The sequence below is a fragment of the Corvus brachyrhynchos genome, unplaced genomic scaffold (assembly GCF_000691975.1).
Source record: "Corvus brachyrhynchos isolate BGI_N302 unplaced genomic scaffold, ASM69197v1 scaffold106, whole genome shotgun sequence".
NCBI classification, from domain to species: domain Eukaryota; kingdom Metazoa; phylum Chordata; class Aves; order Passeriformes; family Corvidae; genus Corvus; species Corvus brachyrhynchos.
Genome location: NW_008238834.1, coordinates 3063280 through 3084668, shown reverse-complemented (window position 1 = coordinate 3084668; position 21389 = coordinate 3063280). Strand labels below are relative to the sequence as shown.

The window sequence follows — 21389 nt, the reverse complement described above, 5'->3', positions numbered from 1 at the left end:
TTGCAGTCTTCCTTCTGAAATTGAAGGGGTGTTATCTCTCTTCAGTGAATTATCCTGGGGAAAACCCCTCCAAACTAATGTATTTTCGTTTCCTGAACTGCATTTCTTTATCTTATCAGTACATTTCTTGTCAGGGTTATGAAGGAAACGTTGCATCTTTGTCAAAATTGATTTGCTAGCAGAAATATTATGAGGCCACCTATGATCCTGCAGCCAGAGCCAAGAAAAGAACACAGAGGCAAATACTTCCAAAAGAAATACTCAGGAAAAAAAATGTGTGTGCATGTCATTTTCCAGTGTTCAAAGATGTGCTCCTGAAGCATAATACAGTTGAGGAGTCAGGCATTTTGTAAGGCGGTTACAAAGAGCAAAGATATTTTTTCTCCCATTAAGACCATGGAACAAAACAACAACAACAACAAAAATCCCCCAAACAAGCAAAAACCCAAAAGCCCAGCTCTTCGTTCAGCAAAACCTCTTCTCGGAGCCCAAAAGGAATCTGCAGATGTATACCCCCTGCATGAGAACAAAGACTTCAGTCACTGGAATGCAATGCTATAAAAACAAATACTACAAAGCCTGGTAACAGGGGGATGTCTCACTTGCATATTTTTTTGTGACCATTTTGGTTTGCAGAGAAGGGGGTCCCCAAAGCATGTGAGCCAGCAGGATCTCTTTGTACTAAGCTGCTGTCTGTTTGCCCAGATGTCTTCCCAACAGTGAGGCAGAAAAACCAGGGCTCTTATTAAAATAAGTCAGGGAAAGGAATGGAAAAAAGCATGTGTCCAGTGAAATGAGGCACATTGTGTCCCATCTGATAATTATTAAACATTGATCAAATCGGCAGTGAGCAATGCACGTCATGCGGAAGTCATCCTGGCTCCCTGAGTTTGGAAGTCAGTGACAAATGTCTGGGAGCAGACCAACATTGAAAACACATGTACAGGACACAGAGAGGAGTGTGCTGCACTAGGAGCATCACTAACAAATGGAGAAGAGCTGACTTCAGCTGAGAATGGCCTTTTGGAGGCTTTACATTTGTTCTGTCAGTGATATTGGGTGTGTAGGGTCTTTCCCTGTCCATTTAGTCTACAGCTTTCTAGATGAGATGTGATACATCTCCTGGAAGAACCCTGCATTTTGTGTAAGCCATGACAGAAAGCAGTCTAGTGGATAAATTAAATTTAAATTTAAAGCCTGAGCCTGGGCTCAGGCTAGCCTCAACTCTCAGCTTTTGTGGTAAACCTTCATGATTTTATGCCAACCTGCTGAGTTTTGTGTATCACAGCAAGCATTTTTAATTGTCTCCCATTTGTTGTTGCTTAATGTTTTGGCTGTCACATCTTTTCAGAACAATCTTTCAATAAAAATGTGTCCTCACAACATGGACTAAATGCATCTTCTGTATCAGAACAATCTTTTTTGGCCATGATCCTTAAGCGAGGTAGTGGGGAAGAACAACGTGGCAAGTTGAAGTCAGGGTGCGTGCTGGGGAGGTTGGGGAGCCCTGATTATGCTGTAGTTTGTCCCTGTGTGGAGAGGGTTGTATTCCTGCCTTTTGCCTTTGCATAAAACCTGATATTATTTAACTGCTCGGACATCAGACTGAGGCTTCCAAATTTTTTCTTCAAGGGGTACCTATATCTTTGGTATTTTGTAGTAGTTTTTATATGTTTAGTAAACTACAAAATCAGGTGTTACTAGCAGCAGACTTAAGCACTACATATTTGCAATAAAGAGCAAATTTAATTGCTCTGAAAGACTTTACTGCATCCTAGGTGAAAGAAAACAAGGGAGCCTGTTAGAGCTCCCTGGCTTTTCACTCCAGTCCTGGACACAGGTCATGTTAGATGAGGGTAGCAGGGGTTCATTGGCAATCAGATGTAGTTTTAGGCTGACAGGCAGAAAGCCCCAGCAAGGAATGCAATACACAGTTGCAGGCCAGCTCAGTTAATGGAATCACTCCAGCCTGTATGATGGTTTTAGTATGATGTGCCTGTGTTATTGATACCAACCGTGCTGGACTGTTACAGGATGGAAAGGTCTGGCTTTTGTTGGGGTGCTGCTCTGATGTCAGTTTGAAATACACTGAAACTAAAAGTTCCGAAAAGCTGAAGTGCTGTTTTATTGAACCAGAGGTAGAGAGGGCTGAGACAAGTGAAACTAGATCCCTATGAAGCACTGGAACATACATGATGCTTGATGCTGAACTGTAGTACGTCCAGTGACATCGGTGAAGTTTCAGCTCGTTACACTACCCAGGAAGCCAGAGTACAGTGACAGAAAGCAGGTCATGTCATAAAATGAGTAATCTTAATATGAGACAGTTATCAAGTGAAACTTAACTTAGTGCAATTGCTGCCAAAGGCTTTGTTTTTACTTCTGCCTTTCTCTGTGTTTTGTATGTCTGCAGTCCATCATTCTTCCCAGATAGGGATCTAGGCCTGCCTCAATTAACTTTAAAATAAGGAGGATCAAGCTTTCTGTTATCTGCCGATTTAGAAAGTGAATGTGATGTGAGATTTGCCCTTCCCGCCCCCCAGCTTGTTTTTGGATATGTGGGACTTTCAAAGACAACCAAATTGGAATCTGAATTTCAAACCCTTCGGGGAAGGAACCTCGTATTTAGGACACAGGGGCTCAGTGAGCTCATTAGTACCAGCAAAGACCAGAAAAATGGTGGTCCAGACAACACCGAGTTCCCACTGTGAAATAATGTCAGTCTCTGAATACCTATTGCAAACCTTTAGAAACTGCACTTTCCCTTTCCTGCTTTTTCAGCAATTCGAGCTCCCTCACCATCAAACTCCTTGACACTTGCAAAGAAAGCAAGTCAGCCCACGTATCAGGATCCATAAGCAAACCTGACTACTGAATTATGGACCCTTCACCTTTTCTTTTGTGGTGCAGGAGTTACCACCCTTCCAAATCCAAGTCACCAATAAATAGGTTGTGCAACTGCCTGTCTCTGCGCCAGCTCCCTCCCTTCCCAGCTCACAGGCAGGAGAGAAGCCTTTACCCTCTGGAATTTCTGTTCTTGAGTTTATGCTTACAAGCCTTTGTCTCATTTTCCCATAATGTTCCTGAAAAAAGAACCAGATGTTCCCAACTGGTCTTATGCCTAAACCCCAAGGAACCCAGATCTATGACATCACTTTCATCACATGGCAACAGAATGTGATGTCACACCTGAAGAGTTTAGGAAAAATGTGTGATGATGTAATGTGGAAAAGACCTGCAAAAGACGCATTTCTGCCTTAGCCACAGCAAGTATATGTGCAGAGGGAATTGAAGAAAATGCCTTGTCAAATAAACTATGTATAAATCCTCTTCCTGAGTTGCTCCAATATGGTAATCCTTCCTCCTTCAAGTACCTTAGGTTTAAAGGAAGTCATTGGAAAATGTCACTGGAGAGAGAAATGCAGTTGACTTAACTCATTATGTTGGTCACCCACCCTCCATTAACCCAGGGGAAGTGGCCCGTGCTTTTCTCTTAAAAAAATGAGAAATAAAAAACCACTCTGCAGAAGGTCATGAGTTTGGAAAAGTAAAATCATCTGTGCATTAGGCCTTGGGGGAAATATAAGTTGCTCATAAAAAGCTACAGAGCAAGTTTTGATTAGTTAAGTAATCTGGTACATAGAATTTATTAGAGCTTAAAGCTTTCCTGTGGGACTCCCCTAATAGTACACAAATAGAGTGAAATATCAAAGAAATGCATTTTCTGACAGACACAGAAAATTACATTAATCCCGGCCTGCTTAACGCACCTTGGAAAGGCGGACAAATCCCACCCATTTGTTCCAGTACATTGGCCCAGCTTTCAGGTTTTTACACACTTGTGCTTCTGATTAATAATCAATGCTTCCAATGCTCTTGAGTTGTTCCCAAGGAGCACAAAAGAGGAAAAATTGCTTCCCTAATAGACTCAAAGATAGCAAGCCATTCTGCAAAAACGCTCAAATATAAAATAGTAAAGCTCTGTTTTCACTCATCAGCTTGAGGCCCTTTTTCTCAAGCTTGTCCACAAAGAGAAATTCACCAGCGTTTTTTCTGTGGATGTACCAATGGCTCTATCAGTAAAGCACCCCTTCTTTTCTGTGGAAATAGTGTTCTCCAACATCCCCCAAAAATATGCAAAAAGTCTCTCTCATTATGGAAAGAAAGTGTTTGCATGGTAACTATCTGCGGTAATTGCTACAAAGCAGAACTAGTACTCCTACCAGGTTTACACAGTGCTATTTTATTTCTGTGTTTTCCTTCTGCCAGAGCATTTATTGTGTCCTATTGCCCCCACAGAGATACCAAATGCTAAGAAAGAGCTTCTGCAGTGTGATGCCTGACAGAGGAGATGCTAATAAAGGTTTTATTTCCAAAGCTCACCATAGTCTTGTTAGCACAATCAGAAAATAGCCATCTCTCAGGAAAGCCAGAGGTTTTCCAGTGAAGCAGAACCTACTTCTCTTACACATGCTAAAATCCCAAAGTGATTGTTTCACTGAGCTGATGTTTTAACCACCTTGAAGTTTGTCCTGGCAGCTTAGGCAAATAGGCACCCCATATGTAAACATCATCTGCTTACATAAATAATTTGCTCTTTAGAAAACAGAGGAAAGGAAATGGGGAGCTAAACCCAGCAATGTGTTCTTTGCCATTGTTTTAAATTACTTTAAATCTTCTTTTGCAGGTATTCAGGAGGGGAGCCAATGTACCAAGTGTAAAAATAACTGGGCACTGAAGTTCTCCATCATCTTACTATATATTTTATGTGCCCTGTTAACAATCACAGTAGCCATTCTGGGATACAAAGGTATGTATGCATTGAGACCAGCATTTCACTTTCAGACAAGCATCCAAGCGTATTGTTGCTTACTAGCTAGCCAGGCAATTTGTCATATTTTAGCCTAAATATCAGTACTTGGGCAATGTTGGCTTTTTGTACATACATAACAACAAACTGCAACCTTAGAATTTCACTTTCAAATTACTATGAAATTTTGAAACTACATTAGACATTTGAAAGAAAAGTTAAAACAAAATGATCATTCCTCCACCAAGAAGGAGTACTGGAAGACTCAAAGCTGTGTAACATGTGCAGCAGACAGGAATATCTTACTAATAGAATACTTAGCATGGGAACAAACTGTAGTATCAATATTAATTTTAAATATCTGGAAGAAGAAAAATTTAACCAGGATGTCCCAATGTATTGCCTATCCAAAATAATTGTGATGAACAAAGACACTTAGATGTTTTTAACAGTAATTTCAAAGATTCTGGTAGTTAAGCAACCCAGTAATGGAGAGAATTTCATTTATGCAAGTCATTGGTTGGGCACATTGGGAAACATGGCTTAAAATTCCCATAAATTCTTATCACTAATTAAATGTAGCCACTTAGGCATTTTTAGAAATGCTCTGATGTAAATACCTGCTTATTGTGCAGCTATAATAAGTTAAATAAATAAGGTGTGGATTTCTGGTAAGAAAAAGAAAGTGAACAACATCATTGTGAGCATTATAACAAGACATCACAGCTTGCTGCAGAGAAAACCAAACTAACTCTAAACTACCTGTCTGAGTATGGCTCTGAGAGTAGCTTCAAAACCCCTCCAAGGAGCTGGGTAAATATTCATGTGATTAGCATGCAGTGCGTCCTGTGCCGCCAACAGCTGCACTCATTGCAGAGCTGACATCACCTCTGGTCCTTTGCCAGGGAAAGAAAAGGAAATTGTAGAAATAGAAAGGATAAATAATTATTTAAGAGGATTTGGCACAGTTTTGAGTGGGAGAGAATTAAAACTATTTGGTTTAGATGGAAGATTTACCCAGAGAGAAGAGACGATGTGAGGAACAGATAGAGAGACTTAGATAATCCTGTTTCATGATAAAGCAGACAGAATGTGGCAAATTAACATCAAATGTAAAAAAATGCAGTAAATCTTTGTGAATACATCTCCTGAAGTAACTGGTCTCTGGAAGTCAGGTTTTGAGGGACAAAAAACCTTCCAGGATTCAAAAATTTGTTCTTGATCTATAAATAGATCATTTGGTCATATGGATTAGTGGAGGCCTTTTGTAGACATAAAGCTGCAGAGATCTGCTTACATCAGATGAGAATGGGATCTTTCCAGACTTAGCCACTAAATGAAATGTCTGGGATTTAGCAGAATTTCCCTCAAGAGTTTTAAATAAGACTGTCAGTTCTGGGGCTTACCAGAAGAGTCAGACCTCACTCAGCATCAGAATCAGCGTATCAAGTTGGAGGGACTACTGCTCTTTATTTTGCTTTGGCAAATGATTGCATGTGTGGAGGAAGCAGTAGCAATAAGGAAACTGTCCAAGACTTTGGGAGAAGGAGTTTGTCTTCCTCATTTCAATCTAGTTTTCAAGCTTCTTTCTCCATGGGGGCCCCTAGCACCATCTTTTCCCCAGGCTTTGCTCTCTTCTTGATGCTCAATCTTTGCTTCACTCATTTCTAAACTTTCTGTGAATGAGCAGTCACTCACCAGGGATGAGTCTTTCTGTCTTAGCAGTACCAAATCACAGCTATCCAGGGGAAGGACAAAATAATCTCTCTTCCACAAATAAATGTTAAAAGGATTGTAGGAAGGTGGATAATGCATATCTTGCTCACAGACCCTAAGACACTTTGGTGACCACTGCTCCACTGCTCACCATCTTGATGACTGCAACATTTGAATGCTAAGGGAAAGAGGCAAAGAGACAAAAGTCTTGTTGGTCTTGTTGAATTCAAGGTATTCCTTCTGTAACACCAAGGAACAAATGGTCATATGTCAGGCATTAATTTTGCACTTTGTACCTGCAGTTTAAGGGCTTTGTCTTCACGGTGCCTACGTGCTAATTTGCAGGTAAAACATAAGATAGGTAAAACCCCAGCTGACTGTATATATTCAAATGAATTACTGCAATATTTTTGATTGTTAAGAAGAAATTAGGCCTTATAGAAGGAACAAAACTCAGACTAAAAGGATAGAGTTCTTGAACTCTCCTCTCTACATCAGAGTTTGGCTTGTCTATTTTACTGCAATATTACACTGAAAGAAGGAATTCTGCTGGCATCAGAGATTCTTTTAGTCTCCTAGCTAAGTTTCCATTAAATTTGCCTCCACACTTAATGTTTATAAAGCCCAAAACTACTTTTAAAACTTTCATTTCCTACACTGCATTTAGATATCCTTTGTGATTTAAAACATTAAAACTACTAATCACTGGATTAAATATGGCAAGCAAAAAAGTAACTCAATGGGAGGCAAAGTCAACACAGAACAAACCTGCAAACTAGTGGTAAAAATTACATAGTATGTTGGAGAAACCTGAAACCAAAACATGAATGAATAACAAGGAAACAAAACATGAAGGAATAACAAGGCAGGTTTACTATTCTTCTGCTTTCAAAAGACAAATTATTGTTTAAAACATTAATAAAGAAATCTGTAATTTTTTGCACATACTTTATTAAACTAAATGAAAAATACAAAGTTATAATTTTTCTGGCACCAACCAGTCTCAGATTAGTCTACTGAAGATGAATGATCTTCCTGTTCCAGTAAGGGAGTGCTTGCAGCTTGAATTTCTGGTAGTTTTTATTCTCTAGTCCTTGTTTTTAAGTTTCTTGAGTAATGCCCACCATGACTTTAATCTACTTCTTTTATCTGTCTCCCAGACATAGTTTGCCTGCCATTACCTGGGGCCAGCACATCCTGGTGAGATGGCACATTTTGTCGTAGTGGCTTAGATGCAGACAGTCCTCACTGTTCTGGTCAGCAACTTCTTGAAATTTTGGCTTCCTTTAGAGGATCTTCACCACATTTTCCACTGTGACCTTGTCAGAAATTGAGATGACAATGCAGAGAGACCAAGCTGTGAATTAAGGTGAAGCTAACCAAAAACAAGTTTAGGACATACTCAACTTTGCCTATTTAAGAGCAGGCAGATTGTTGGGAGCAGCAGAGTGGCCTTTTGTGAGGGATAGTACAGATGCTCTGCCTGCTTTGCCTTTTTCTGGAGAAGGTGGAAAGTGACTATTCAAGCCTGGGACACTCACTAGATGCTGACTTTCACTTCTGAGAGTGTTCCACGTGCTCACCTACCACTGAAGGCTCCATCCAGAGATGGTGGTGGGAGCTGCTATCAGGGAAGGAAAGGCATTCCCAGTAACAGGACATCGGTCCATACGACCTATTTTGACATCAAGAGCAGCAAAACCCAACATTGGCCTCTCTCTACTCATTCTCTCCCAAGTTCATCCTTTCCACTTGCAGGGCAGTAGCAAGAAAAGCAAATAAGCTACAACTTGCTTTGGGAAGGAGTTTGGGCAGGGGATCAAGTTCCCCAGACCCATGATTGTTTGACCATGGAGGCTAAGATCCCGCCCCTGTATAAAGCAAATACATGCATTGGTTTGTATCTATGGGATGGCAGCTTAGGCCTTGAGCTAACACTGCAGTCACGTTTGCAGAGACCTCTTCTGTTTCTGATGCTGGAGTTGGGTGGTTTGGGTTTTTTTTCACTTTGAGCAATGAAAATACCATATGCTGTTGTATAATTACTACTGTTCAGTCTCATCTAACTGCCAGACAACTACTTATTGATAGGATTACTACTGTTTTCATTTGCTTTGGACTCTTCAGGGTGGTATTTTAACCCAAGTTTCCAGTGTTAGATTTCATTCATACATTTTCAGTGTATGAAAACATACTTGTTATGTGATAGTATAAAATCTGAGTTTTACAGACTTCAGATCTGAAGTACAAACTGGTATTCATTTGGACAGCAAAAAGAAGAAATTACATTTTTCATTTAATTACTGATAATATATATTTATTTGCTGACTCCAAGTGTGTTGCATAACTGGGGAAAACAGTTGAATATTACACTAAATCTGAATTAACAAGAGCCGTAGGTGATGTAAACACTTGAATTAGGCCTGCTTTTTTAAATGCAGATGATTTCATCAGGTCCCTCTAAATGCCCAGAGTGAGCCATGCCCTTCACACTGACTATCTGTAGCCAAAGGAGAGCACCACAGACTGAACAAGGAGCTGCCAAGAGCCAGAAGGAAAAGCCAAGTATGGTCCTCACGCTCACTGCATGTGATACATTGGTGTATACATGCATCAGCGGAGTGTCAGAAGTAGCTGAAGGACCTTTGCTGATCGGGGCTCCAGCCTGGAATACAGCTGGGTAGGACAAACAGAGAATCAACTCTGGTTTTATTTAGGAAAAATGGCATACAGCCTTTTGACAACTTTAATGGGCAGAAGAACCAGAGAAAAATTAGTGCTATAATGGGGAGAAGAATTCTTTCTAAAGCAGAAGGTATTGAGCAACTGTCCCTCTGAAAAAACAAAGCCATTATTGTAGCCTGGGTCTGGTGTTTAGCAAGCGATCTGTCATCATCTCAACTACAGAAAGCCACACTCTGACTTTGCACACACAGTAAAGTCTCTGTTTTACTGCATTTTTAGCAGCCTAGAATGGAGCAGGCAGGTAATTCACCAAAGGATGTCTGGTCTCTCTGAAGACCCTGAGACTTTTCTCCAGTTGTAACTTCATTCACCTTAGTGCCATTGCATCAGATAGTCTTGGTCTGTTTTTTCTCCTGTTGGTTTTTGGGAAGCAGTAAAAGCCTTCTGTGTAACTGTGGTACCCAGAATCAGAAAAACAAAGGTAAAAGTTAATAAAGAAGAAGCACCTGATGAACTACACTGTAAAGGTCTGGGATTCATGTGGTTGCTTATGAGCCACAAAAGATCCTTAAATTTCACTTCTTGTGAAAACCCAAATCTTTACATAGCAACAACTTCTATGAGACTCTTTCCAAGCTGCAGATCATTTCACAGACAGAAAGAGTGGAACCCCCTACCCCACACAGGTTTACAAAACATGTTGCAAAACATGGGAAACGCTATTTCTACTGTTTGAAAGAGGGAGCTGGCTCAATAAATCATGTAGCCTCTCCCAGGGTTGTTACAGGCCCATTCTGCTCCCAGTGTAGCAAAAGGACTAAATAATCTCATGATGAGAAGCAATTTCTACCCCTGGTTGTGGCTTGAAGACAAAAGGCTATTAGACAAGGTTTGGTGTGAAAGCTGTAGGCTTTCACCTCTAACCTTGCAAGCATTTCACATTTTTGCCACTGGAAGCCACCCCGGGCTGTTTATTTGTTGCTCTGCTTTTTCCATTCCCATATTAATTTCATCAAATAATTGAATGTCTCAGCGACAAGTACTCAGGCATTAAAAATAAATTGCAGATCAGTCATAAATCTGCGCTTCCTGAATGACCATCCTTTCAATCTTAACGAGACAGAATCGTTTCAAGACTGTTTTGAGTGATCTGTACCATTATCAATATGTTTAAACCCCCCAAAACGTTTAGTAGTTACTATCTCACTATCTCAGTCCTAAGTTTGCTATCCAGGTGGCAACTTTTAATGATGAAAAGGCACAAGAAAAAGAAGTTCTTTTTAAGGAGAAATGGCTCATAACAAAATTAAAGGAAGTCTTCTTTTCACATGTCTGAGCCTTTAACAACGAGGTTGCCTTTGCCACAGCACTGTGCTTGAAGCGTGGAAATACTGTTAAAAGAAAAGGACTTTGTTCATGAGGAAAACCCACAAAGAGGGATTTCCTCATTCAGGAGAGAGATTGCTCATGGGCAAAAGAAAATGTCTAGGGACTGCTGGCAGACTGAAGAAGTGGAAGAGTTCTGGGTCCACCAGCAAGTAGGAGCTCATCCTTCCAACATTTCACAGAGCAGCAGCAGAGTGTAATGACAAGCAAGGCAATTTTAAGGTGTTTTCTTTTTTTACTGTTTGATGGTAGTGGTGTGAGGTTTTGTATGCTTTAGTGTTTACTAGACTTTTAAAATCATTTCCCTTTTCTTCTTTCCATAACATACTGTTCTCTTTCCCCTAGTTGTAGAAAAAATGGACAATGTGACAGGTGGCCTGGAAACGTCCCACAGAAGATACACAGAAAAGCTCACAGAAGTGGAGAGTGATCTGAAGAAATTAGGTAATCTACACACAAGCAAAGCCCCTTTGTGTTATGGATCTGGGGTGTTCTCCTGGCAGATGGAGGCAGGAAATGTGTCTGAAAAATCTCTGCCCATGACAAGATACAGCACTTCTATTCCAGTTTCTCAAATACTTGGTAAAGTCCTTAAAATGAGTTCAGATCAGCTCTACTTAGGAGAGCATTTTAAGAATACTCCAAAATTTACAATTTCCACTGAACTCACTCTGAAAGCATTTCTACTTAAATAAACAGACACTTAAATGTTGTCCTCAGGAGAGAACCTTCTCTGAAGTAGAGATAGAAAACATAGCAGAAGCTGTTCCACAGCACAAGGGATTCTACATAAAATGAGAATCTGTCACCCAGTCATCTTGATGGTGTTTTAGCAATTAAGATTCAAAACTGAAGGCCATTTTACAAGGTACACAAATAATCAGCTATTCAAAATTCTTATGTCTGAGGGGAGTGGATTACTTCCACAAAATGTTTCTTGATCATCTCAGGGAATACAGGACGTAAGGGAATACAGGACATAAGATTGTTATGTGTTTGGATTTCCCAAGTGCTATCAAAGTTTTCAATTTGCAGGAAGATGTAAAAAAAAATCATGGATAACGATTCTACTCTCTAAGTGTACATTTTTACCTTTCTTCCTGGCCACAGACATACAGTTTTTATTGTAGAAGTATTAATATACACATACATGCATGTGATTCTTGAAATAAATTTTGTCTAGTTTCATAAACCATATATTGAGACGTGCGTTTCTAGGAAAACTTACATGCTTACAGCTTGATTATAAATTTTTACAACTTTTTTCCCCCAAAAAGAAGCTGGCTTCCAAAGTATTTGCACATTGCATTTAGTTCAAAGACATGGGGTAATTCAGTGTGATGTTCTCTTACTGGCACATCTACAGAAGTGTTACACTTGGCTTCTGTGTGGGTTATTATATCAAGCTGATTAAATTTTCACAACTTGGAGCACCTTTGCTTCATTCATGACCACACATTTTTACACACTTGCTGGATGGATGCTCAGTGAGATGCTCAGGATCATCAGTTCCCATTTAAGTGGCTTTGCCATGGAGGCAGGTAGGAAAGTTCTGGGGCAGTTTGAGTAGGGGACACAAAGGTAAGAGAACAGCTGTAGGGCCAGAAGGATAACAGCGTGTGGTGAATGGAAGACAGGCCTTCAGGGATTAGCTGTATGTGGACCTGGCAGTTGTCAGAGCTGTGTGAGGAACACAGTAGAATTTGAGCTATAGCCAAGAGGTAAACATAGAGTCAGAGCTGAGAAGATCTGGGAGTGAGACAAGCAGCAGGGAGAGGAACTGTGCTCAGGAAGATGTCCGTCCACAAAAGACTCCATAAACACTTCAGGCTGAAGTCTCACAAGCCATCATTTGACATTTGCCATCATGACTCATTCAATCACACCAAACAAAGCTCCATACACAGCTGTATTCACTGTAATTTATAAAAACCATACTGCTCTCTCTTAGCATAATCTGAAATTATGGACTTCAGACTGTGTAATTCATAAATATAGCTACACTTAGATGAGGACAAAAATAAATGGACTGTGAGCAGGCTAGTGAAGTGATTGAGGTCAAGCAAGGGAGTCTTCCCTGAAAGCAAGTGTTGACTGCTTATTTCCTTGGCTTCTCTGTCCTGGATGATAGGCTGTGCAATCTCAAATGCTTTATCATACTCAGACAAGCTTCCAGAAGTATTCCATAGGGCAATGTAAGCACAAGCAGAGATGTTTCTCAAAGATTAAAGGTTTTGTCTTCCTCAAACTCAGAACATGAGGAAACAATAATGGAAAAATAAATGTCATTAAAAGCAATAGTAATGTATTAGAGAGAAAACCAGAAATATATCTTATCCTGATATATCTGAAGTAGCCTGCTGGCAAAGCTTTTGTCTCTAACTCAGATTGTTTTAAAACTTACGTAAAACTAAACCCAAGATTTAAAAAATTGGAGTTACATGTACTAAATCACAATGAAGGTATTGTACCTGCAGTGAAAAGAAGGAAGAAAACATGAACAGATTAAAAAAAACTTCTGAGCTTTCAGCAAAATCCAGTTGTAACTTTAAAATCTACACTTGCTGATACCTGTTTAATGTTTTGAATTCTGTTTCCCATTCAGTTTTCATTCAGAACACAGTGTTACTTGACTGCATATGCTCTAACTGTGGTTTTTCCCATTTGTGATGACAGAATCACCGTTTTGTTCTCTTCATCAAGACACAAGGTCTTCATCAATTCCTCTCTGCTTTTTTTTCTCTGTTTAGAGGTAGAACTTTGCTCAGTGGTTTCTCTTTTCTGGAAAAGATAGCATAGAAATTCTGTTGAACAGTTTGACAACCTGACTGTTCTTAAAATACTCTGTGCTGGTTTATACTGTGTTTTAAAAAAAACCCTAAAGCCTTTCTGGTTTGTTTTTTTTCCTGTACAACAGATGACCAGGCTGGACAAAAAGCCTTGAATACTAACACTGAACTGTCCAGCTTCAGATCTGACATTCTGGCTCTTCGTCAGCAGCTTCATGACATTGCAGAGAAAACTACCAGAAACAAAGATACACTGGAGAAGCTGCAAGAGTCTGGAAATATATTAGATGATAGACAGAACCAAATGAAAAGTGCCTTAGATAGTAACTCTTTCATGATCGTCAGTGTCAATAAGACTCTTCAAGCATATACTGGCTATATCAATGATCTTCAACAAGACACAAGTAATATACAAACAAATCTGCAAAGCCAAGTGCATTCTCACAATGTGGTCATCATGAACCTGAACAACTTAAACCTGACTCAAATACAGCAAAGAAATCTTATCAGTGTCCTACAAAAGTCAATGGAAGACACAAGCTTGGCTATATCGAGAATCAAGAGTGACTTTCAAAATCTGCAGCAGGTTGTCCTTCAGGCCCGGAAGGACACCGACTGGCTAAAGGAGAAAGTACAAAATTTACAGTCTTTGGCTGCCAACAACTCAGCAATGGCAAAAGCCAACAATGATACGCTTGAAGACATGAACAATCAGCTCAGCTCCTTCAGTGGGCAGATGGAGAACATCACCACAGTTGCCCAAGCCAACGAACAAAGTCTAAAGGATCTCCAGGAACAGCATAAAGGATATGAAAACAGAACTGCTGCCAAATTCAGCCATCTAGAAGAAAGATTCCAGGTCTTTGAAACTGATATAGTCAATATCATCAGCAACATCAGCTACACTGCTCATCACCTACGGACGCTGACAAGCAATCTCAATGAGGTCAGGACAACTTGTACAGACACCTTAAGTAAACACTCAGATGAGCTGATTTTTATGAACAGCACGCTAGCCAATATTCGCATAGACTCTACATCTCTCAAGGTGCAACAGGATTTGATAAGGTCAAGGTTAGATGTTGAAGTTGCCAATTTGTCAGTAATCATGGAAGAAATGAAGCTGGTGGATTCCAAACATGGCCAGCTCATCAAGAACTTCACTATCCTACAAGGTATGCAGCTTCCCTAATGATGTGTGTGTGCTGAATTCCTGCTTGCATTAGTTCTTTAGTTCTGTGGAAGTTAGTGCATGCTGGTCCAGAGTCCTGGGGTTTTCCATTATCTAATCCTAAACTTTGGAAATGTACATGTAGCTTGAATTTTCCTTACTAATTTTTCTATGCCTTTTTTACATAGCTAAAATGGGGATGTTATGAAAGAAGGTTCTGACTTAGCAAAATTTTATTCTGACTGACTGACTGACAGGATCTGCTTTTGATTTAGTTTTCTAAAATAAGCGAGTGAAGGTGTGGAACCTCAAGAAACCAATCCCCAGTAAGGAGGAAATGGCTAAAAAATATATGTTGGACTATTCCCAGAAAGGTCCACCCTTACTGAAAAACAAGTTGCTATTTCACTTTAAGCCAGTTGTTAGTCTGCCAGAAAACATCCTACTTTGCTTAGTTTTTAATCCTGAGATATTTCATTTTCTCCAGAAATAAATAGCATCAGGTTTAGGAGGTTTCTCCCAGCCAAATATTATCCCAAATGAAAAGAACACTCATATTTCCAATCTGATGTGAACCCGTCTAAAACTCCAATCACAAATATAAATCCATTGCTCCAAATAAACTAAGGCTGCATTAAAGCCAAGATTATATGTCCATAACCTTAACTGTTCTCATTTCAACCAGGCCTAAATGATTCCAGCTTGGAAGTCTATCTCTGGAGGAGTTCGAATTATGTACATTGGTGCCAGGGGTGGGAAGGTATTGACGAGGGTTTTGCTCATCCATGAACAGAATCCCAAATTGTTTTGTTGTTTATTGCTGTCACAGTATTGTCATTTCCTGTCATGGGTTGTTGTTCCCTGTCTTGTTAGAGCTGGCCAATTTGCAATTTCTGGCCTTTCCCACAGTTGGCCTGTTGCTCACTATCCATCATTTTGTCTCTTTTTTACCCCCCATTATTGAAAGACCAACAAACAGGATCAGGAGAAAAAGTGCTGGGTCTAAGAGCAGAGAGGTGAGACTAGAAGGAGAAGGGAGCGTGGCAGAGTGAGGAAACAGAACCACCAACACACAGGACTAGTGCATAAACTAGTATAGACTAGTGCACAGAGTCTTTTAGGGACTGGCACCTTGGCTGGTCACCTGGGGCACAGTGTCACTGTCCAGTTCACATGGCTGGGTGGATCAGAGTATTTTCTGTATCCTGTATTTTGTGGAGGTCAAGGAATGAACAACAGTATATAGGGCCTGGAAAGCAGCTGCACTGTTACAAGCACTGGTGAAAACAGCTGTTAACCCAGTTTCTGTGTTGTTAAATATCCAGTGGTGTTGGTCTGAGATGTATTGAACAATCCCACCCCATGTGGGCTTTTTGTTTTGTTTTCTGTGCATATCCCCACTTTGCATGCTTACATTGTTTCAGGCCCTCCTGGTCCAAGGGGACCTAAAGGTGACAGAGGCCCTCAAGGTCCTCTTGGCCCCACTGGCCTAAAAGGACAGAAAGGAGAGAAAGGAGAGCCTGGACCACCGGGACCTGCAGGTGAGAAGGGCCCACCTGGGCCAGCCGGGCCACCAGGAGAAAAAGGAGGGAAAGGTTCAAGAGGATCGCCTGGCTCCAAAGGTCAGAGAGGTTCTCCTGGCAAGACGGGTCTGCCTGGACCAAGTGGAGACCCAGGGCCACCAGGGCCTCCAGGCAAGGATGGTCCACCAGGACCTCAAGGCCCACCAGGACTTCAAGGCCTGCAAGGAACTGTGGGACAGCCAGGGTTACCAGGACCACGAGGACTAACTGGACTACCTGGAGTCCCTGGGCTGCCCGGTCCAAAGGGCCCACCTGGCCCGCCAGGGCCACCAGGTCCAGGGATGCCAATGGCACTACAGAGTGAACCTACATCCGTACCCGAGGCTAATGGTAAGCCATGAACATACTGCATGCTGTAGATGGGTATGGGTTCCTCCATTTATTACTGACCCTATTACTGCTCTGCTGAGTTACCAAGAATGGGCTTAACACCAAAAATTCACACCACAGGTTGTTCTCCCCATTGGAAGAACTATACAGAAAAGTGCTACTACTTTTCAGTTGAAAGAGAAATTTTTGAAGAGGCAAAGTTATTCTGTGAAGAGAAAGAATCGCAATTGGTTATCATCAACAACAAAGAGGAGCAGGTAATTGCCTTCTCTTTCTGGTTTTCAAGGAGGGAGTTTGAAGTTGTTTAACATGTAGAAACCACAAGATAGTGGGAAGCTGAGAGCATCATGACTTCATATAGTAGAAGTAAACACACTGATTGACTCAGAATTTTGTCCACCCTCTGCCTGATCAGCAGCTTCTCCATCTGCAGAAGGGCAGTGTGAGCAGAGCTGATGCTGAAGGTGGTGAGGACAGAGCAGTCAGAAAAGCTGCTAAGAATTGTAGGAGTTTTGAACCTTTAAAGATGGAATCCATTATGCCTTGTATATTATCAGTATCTTTTACAGCAGTGAATATAATTTAATTTTAAATTATCTGATTTGACACATGCAGCCCAGGACTAGTGTGACCCAAAAGTATTTTTAATCTGACTATAAATCTAACTTTATTTTTAATACTATTCAACATGGCAGTGGGGATGTCAAGATACAGCTGCTTACTATTTGGGGTTTTTTCGATTTGTATCTATAAGACATTAGCTGTGACTTCATGTCAACCTGATTTTCATGCCTAGCTCTCTCTACCTCATTGCAAACACTTCAAGGGATTCTAGTCTGGGCAACACATCCCAAGGCCAACTCCTGAAACATACCTTCAGCTTAGAAAAATTTCTCTGGCCCTCTTTATTTTGGTAACAAGAGGCTTATGAAACCAGTGTAGTTTATTGGCTCCAAAGACTGTCATCCTTGTTACGGACTAAGATCTTTCTTTCACAGCAATGGATAAAAAGGCAGATTTTTGGGAAAGGCAGCTTCTGGATTGGACTAACAGATTCAGAGAAGGAAAATGAATGGAGATGGCTGGATGGATCCTTACCAGTTTACACGTACGTAAACAAAAAGCAGTGCTACCACTCTTGCTAACACTTCTAAAAGCACCATCTTGAAACTATCCAATGGATCCAGATGGTTGTAGATGCCAATAATTTAATTTGTTACTGGGGGTGCTGGGCTTTTTCTCTCTCTCCCTACTCCATGCACAAGGATTCCTTTCCTTGCCAGGAAGAAAACTGAATGTTGAATGAAAGAATCACATAACTACGCAGCGCAGTGTTTCTTGCCAAAACGTTTGCTCCTGACTTTTATTACGAAGTTGAGATGGAAAGCACAGACAGTTTTACTGTTTTGGTTTGAATTTTCCTTATTTGCATTACAACTGGCTATAAATAGAGTACTCGTTCTGATAAAAAATGACCAGTCTTTAGATAGAGCCCAAATCCAAGTGGAAAGCATTAAACATAAGGAAAATGCATGAAATGAGGGCGTCTATGCTTTGGCCAGCTGAAAACTGAATTGGCAGCTCTCCAGGAATCCTAGGGCTACACCTAATTTGTTCTAAATGGAACAGATTGCAACCACCCAAATTTTTAATACTGAGGAGTAGACTAAAGAGTTTATAGATCTGAGCATGCTGTGCTTTAGAAAAACAGGCTACACAGTCAGTCAGATGTTATGAAATGATTAGCTGTGATCTCATTGGTGTTCATTTAGATGAAAAACATGGAAAAAGTCAGATTCATTTCAAATGAGCCGTGATATTTTCCTCTTTTCCTCCTTTCCCGTTTTCATCTTTCTTCCTCTTTATGGCAGCACTGTGATGGATTCCCACTTCAGCCACTGCTTTTAGTAGATTTCCACTACACTGTGGTTTTAGGTGCTCTGTTGTAACCTCAGAGCTGTTAGTTACAGATTTTTGGAGCATTTCATTACTTCTGGAAAGCTGTGTGTCCTCCCAGGTGCCTGGTTGGACACTCTGTGTCAGGCAGGCATGTTTTTTAGCTGAGCACGGACTGTGTCAGCCAGCAATCACAAGCTCCCCTCAACAACCTGTTTCTTCAGGAAAACTGAGCTTTTAAGTCCTGAGTTTGGAAGCATTTCTCACTCGTTAAACAAAAACAGGATGAGGAAACACTTGCTGTAAGATTTCTTACTTGCTGCATTCAATTTTGCCATCAAAGCTAATGTTCTCAAAAGATGCCTGTAAATATACTCTGTGCATTCCTTGTAAGTCAGTAGAATTCCCTTCCCATCTGAGCCTGTGTCCCTAAAACACGTGCATCTTTGCTGTTCCTCCCAAGATGCCCACCTTTGTACAGTCAGAGGGCTGAGTGCCTTTGCAGTGAGCAAGGGCAGGCTGTTGCCATCTTGGCAGTACCTTTGAGCCCATGGGCTCTTCTCAGTCCCATCTGCCACCAGGAATGCAGTGTGCAGGTTTTGCAGGCTTGGAGCAATCCACATGGAGCATGGAGCACTCCCACTGTGTGTGGATGTACACTCAGAAACTAAAATAAAGTTCATTGGTCTAAATTTAGGTCTCTGAGTCTTGGCAGCCTGAGGCCAAATAGATTCCCTTCTCTGTAATACATCTGTTTTCCATTTTCAGCAAGAGTCATGTATTGTTTGTTTCAATGTGAATTTCCCGTTCAGAACAGATCTCATGATGTTTTTGTTAATTTCTTGTGGTGAAAACCTGCCATGTGTGCTGTGTTGTGCAATCATATCTCTTGCTTTTTGGTGGAAAGAAACTGGAAAATCGGGCAGCCTGATAACTGGAATCATGGACACGGGCCAGGGGAAGATTGCGCCGGATTGATCTATGCTGGGCTCTGGAATGACTTCTACTGTGAAGATATTAACAATTTCATTTGTGAAAAAGACATGGACAAAGGTAAGCAAGGCCCTTGGTCGGATTATTTCATCTTGCCCATAGTAAATGTGCTACAGCTAGAGGTGAGATCTTGGCTAAATGCTACAGCAGTGCCTTGTTGAGGAAGAGGGGGAATCACATGTGAAGCACTTCTAGTCAGATCCAGATGCAAGTGCTGGATTTATTGCACTTGGAAAAAGCAGCCTCAATGACATGGCATGCTCAGCATCTTGACCATCTCCTGTAGGCCTTACACATGCCTAAAATTTTGGGCATGATTTGGCACATGCTCCAGATCCTACCCACACTGGAAGCTGTTTTTATAGGCTCAGTGGCCACACAACAAAGTAAAGGTGGCCTTAGGGTGGCTCAGGCACCAGCCTTCAGAAACCAAAAAGACTCTGTTTTGAAAGTTTGTGCAATAGGAGGCACTTGGTGACTGCTAAGGAGATCTTAAAATTCCCATTGCTGCCAGGAGATGTCCCATGGGACTGAGAAGCTGGGTCCACAGGCCATAAGCATCTCCTCTGTTGCAGCTGGAGTGAAGGACTCATAAAGTGCCCATGTGGCCCAGCAGTCAGCCAGGTGTTTGCCACAGGGCATGTCTTTCTGTTGACACAGGCATTTCTGCAGGAGCAGAGGGCAGGTGGTTCCCATGGCTGCATAGAGCCCTGCCCCATCATCACAGAACGTGGTCAAAGCTGCTGTTTGTGTTCATGGTGGGGCTCTGCCTGAAACGTTATCTCCTCCATACAACCTGTTTAAACATTGCTTTGCCAAGGGTGCCTGGCTGCTCCAGTTGGAAACTTGTCAGCTGAATTTCAGTGAAGGCAGACATAAATGTCAGCTAGAGCCAAAATTACATCCCATCCATAGCCCCCTAAGACAAAACAAACTGCTGAACAAGCTTTGTGTGTATAACTCTGTTTGGAGGTCCAGATTGAAGGACCATGTGTAAGTAACAATATAATTTACCTTGGTTTTCCTACATACATTTGTTATTTTAAGAAAACGTCAAGGTTTACAAATATTTATCCTCCAGGACCTACAGGATCTGAATATGAGTCTGCTCAAATTTTTAACATACCTTGATCTCTGTAAGTTTTCTTTTTGGAAATTTGTTTAATCTTCACAGGCTTTTTACAGGATTTTTTTTCTCTTTGTTTTTCTTTTTTTTTCTCATACTGTAGGGCAAATACTTGGAGTATAATAGGCTGTGACTTTACAGATACCTTCATATTAAGGAAACTTACATGAAGAAGAAGAAAATCCTGGGAGAGAGCAACACTGACTTCCAAAATCGAAAAAAAAATATGAAAAAAGAAAAAAGCAAGCACTGAAAACTGATTTAAAAGCATCAAGGAATTCAGCAGTAACTCTTCTCCAGCATCCTGTAATTATTTAAGGCCTTTTGACCCACAGCATCAGGAAATAGTGTTGGACTAATTCTGTTTTAGATTTTCTTCCCAACCAGTAACCACATCCATAAGCAACTTGTGTCTTCTGAGAAAAGACATTCTATCAATCTGAGTAAGACTGTTGGTCACTCATATAGAAAAACATATAAAGCAACTGTGTGAACAGTTGCTTCATTTGCTAAAATCCCAAATGTAGGAAAATTATACAGATACACGAATATATAGATTTTATATAAATATATATATATAGTCCAACTCTTATCAATAATATGGAATATACTTTTAAGAGCTTTTAAAACTTTGTATTTTTGTACAAAATATTTGCTTTTTACAATTGTTCTCTTTTTTACTGACTTTTTTTACAAATATAGTGCACAGGGGCCAAAGAAAACAATAAAGGTACTAATAATTCATTAAGGTTTGCTGTGAGGCCTAGCTCAGCTATAGAGAAATATTTTTCCAGTTAGAAATATTTTTACTTTCCCAGATGATTTGTTCTGGTTAAATAACTTTTAAAGCAGATTTTAGATAGTGTTTTCCTTACTGTATGCAGTCTAGTCTGCATGTGTAACA

General features: G+C 40.6%; 1 protein-coding gene across 1 annotated transcript in view; it reads left to right on the top strand.

Moving 5' to 3' along the window:
• Positions 1–20736, top strand: part of COLEC12 (collectin subfamily member 12) — an 83694-nt gene extending 62958 nt beyond the window's left edge. The window contains exons 3-10 of the mRNA XM_017738230.1: positions 4688–4810; positions 10943–11041; positions 13515–14561; positions 15982–16470; positions 16591–16727; positions 17469–17578; positions 19274–19419; positions 20589–20736. Of these exons, the coding sequence (XP_017593719.1) occupies positions 4688–4810; positions 10943–11041; positions 13515–14561; positions 15982–16470; positions 16591–16727; positions 17469–17578; positions 19274–19419; positions 20589–20608 (2171 nt within the window). The 3' untranslated portion in view covers positions 20609–20736. The remainder of the gene's footprint in view (positions 1–4687; positions 4811–10942; positions 11042–13514; positions 14562–15981; positions 16471–16590; positions 16728–17468; positions 17579–19273; positions 19420–20588) is intronic.
• The last annotated feature ends 653 nt before the right edge of the window (positions 20737–21389 follow it).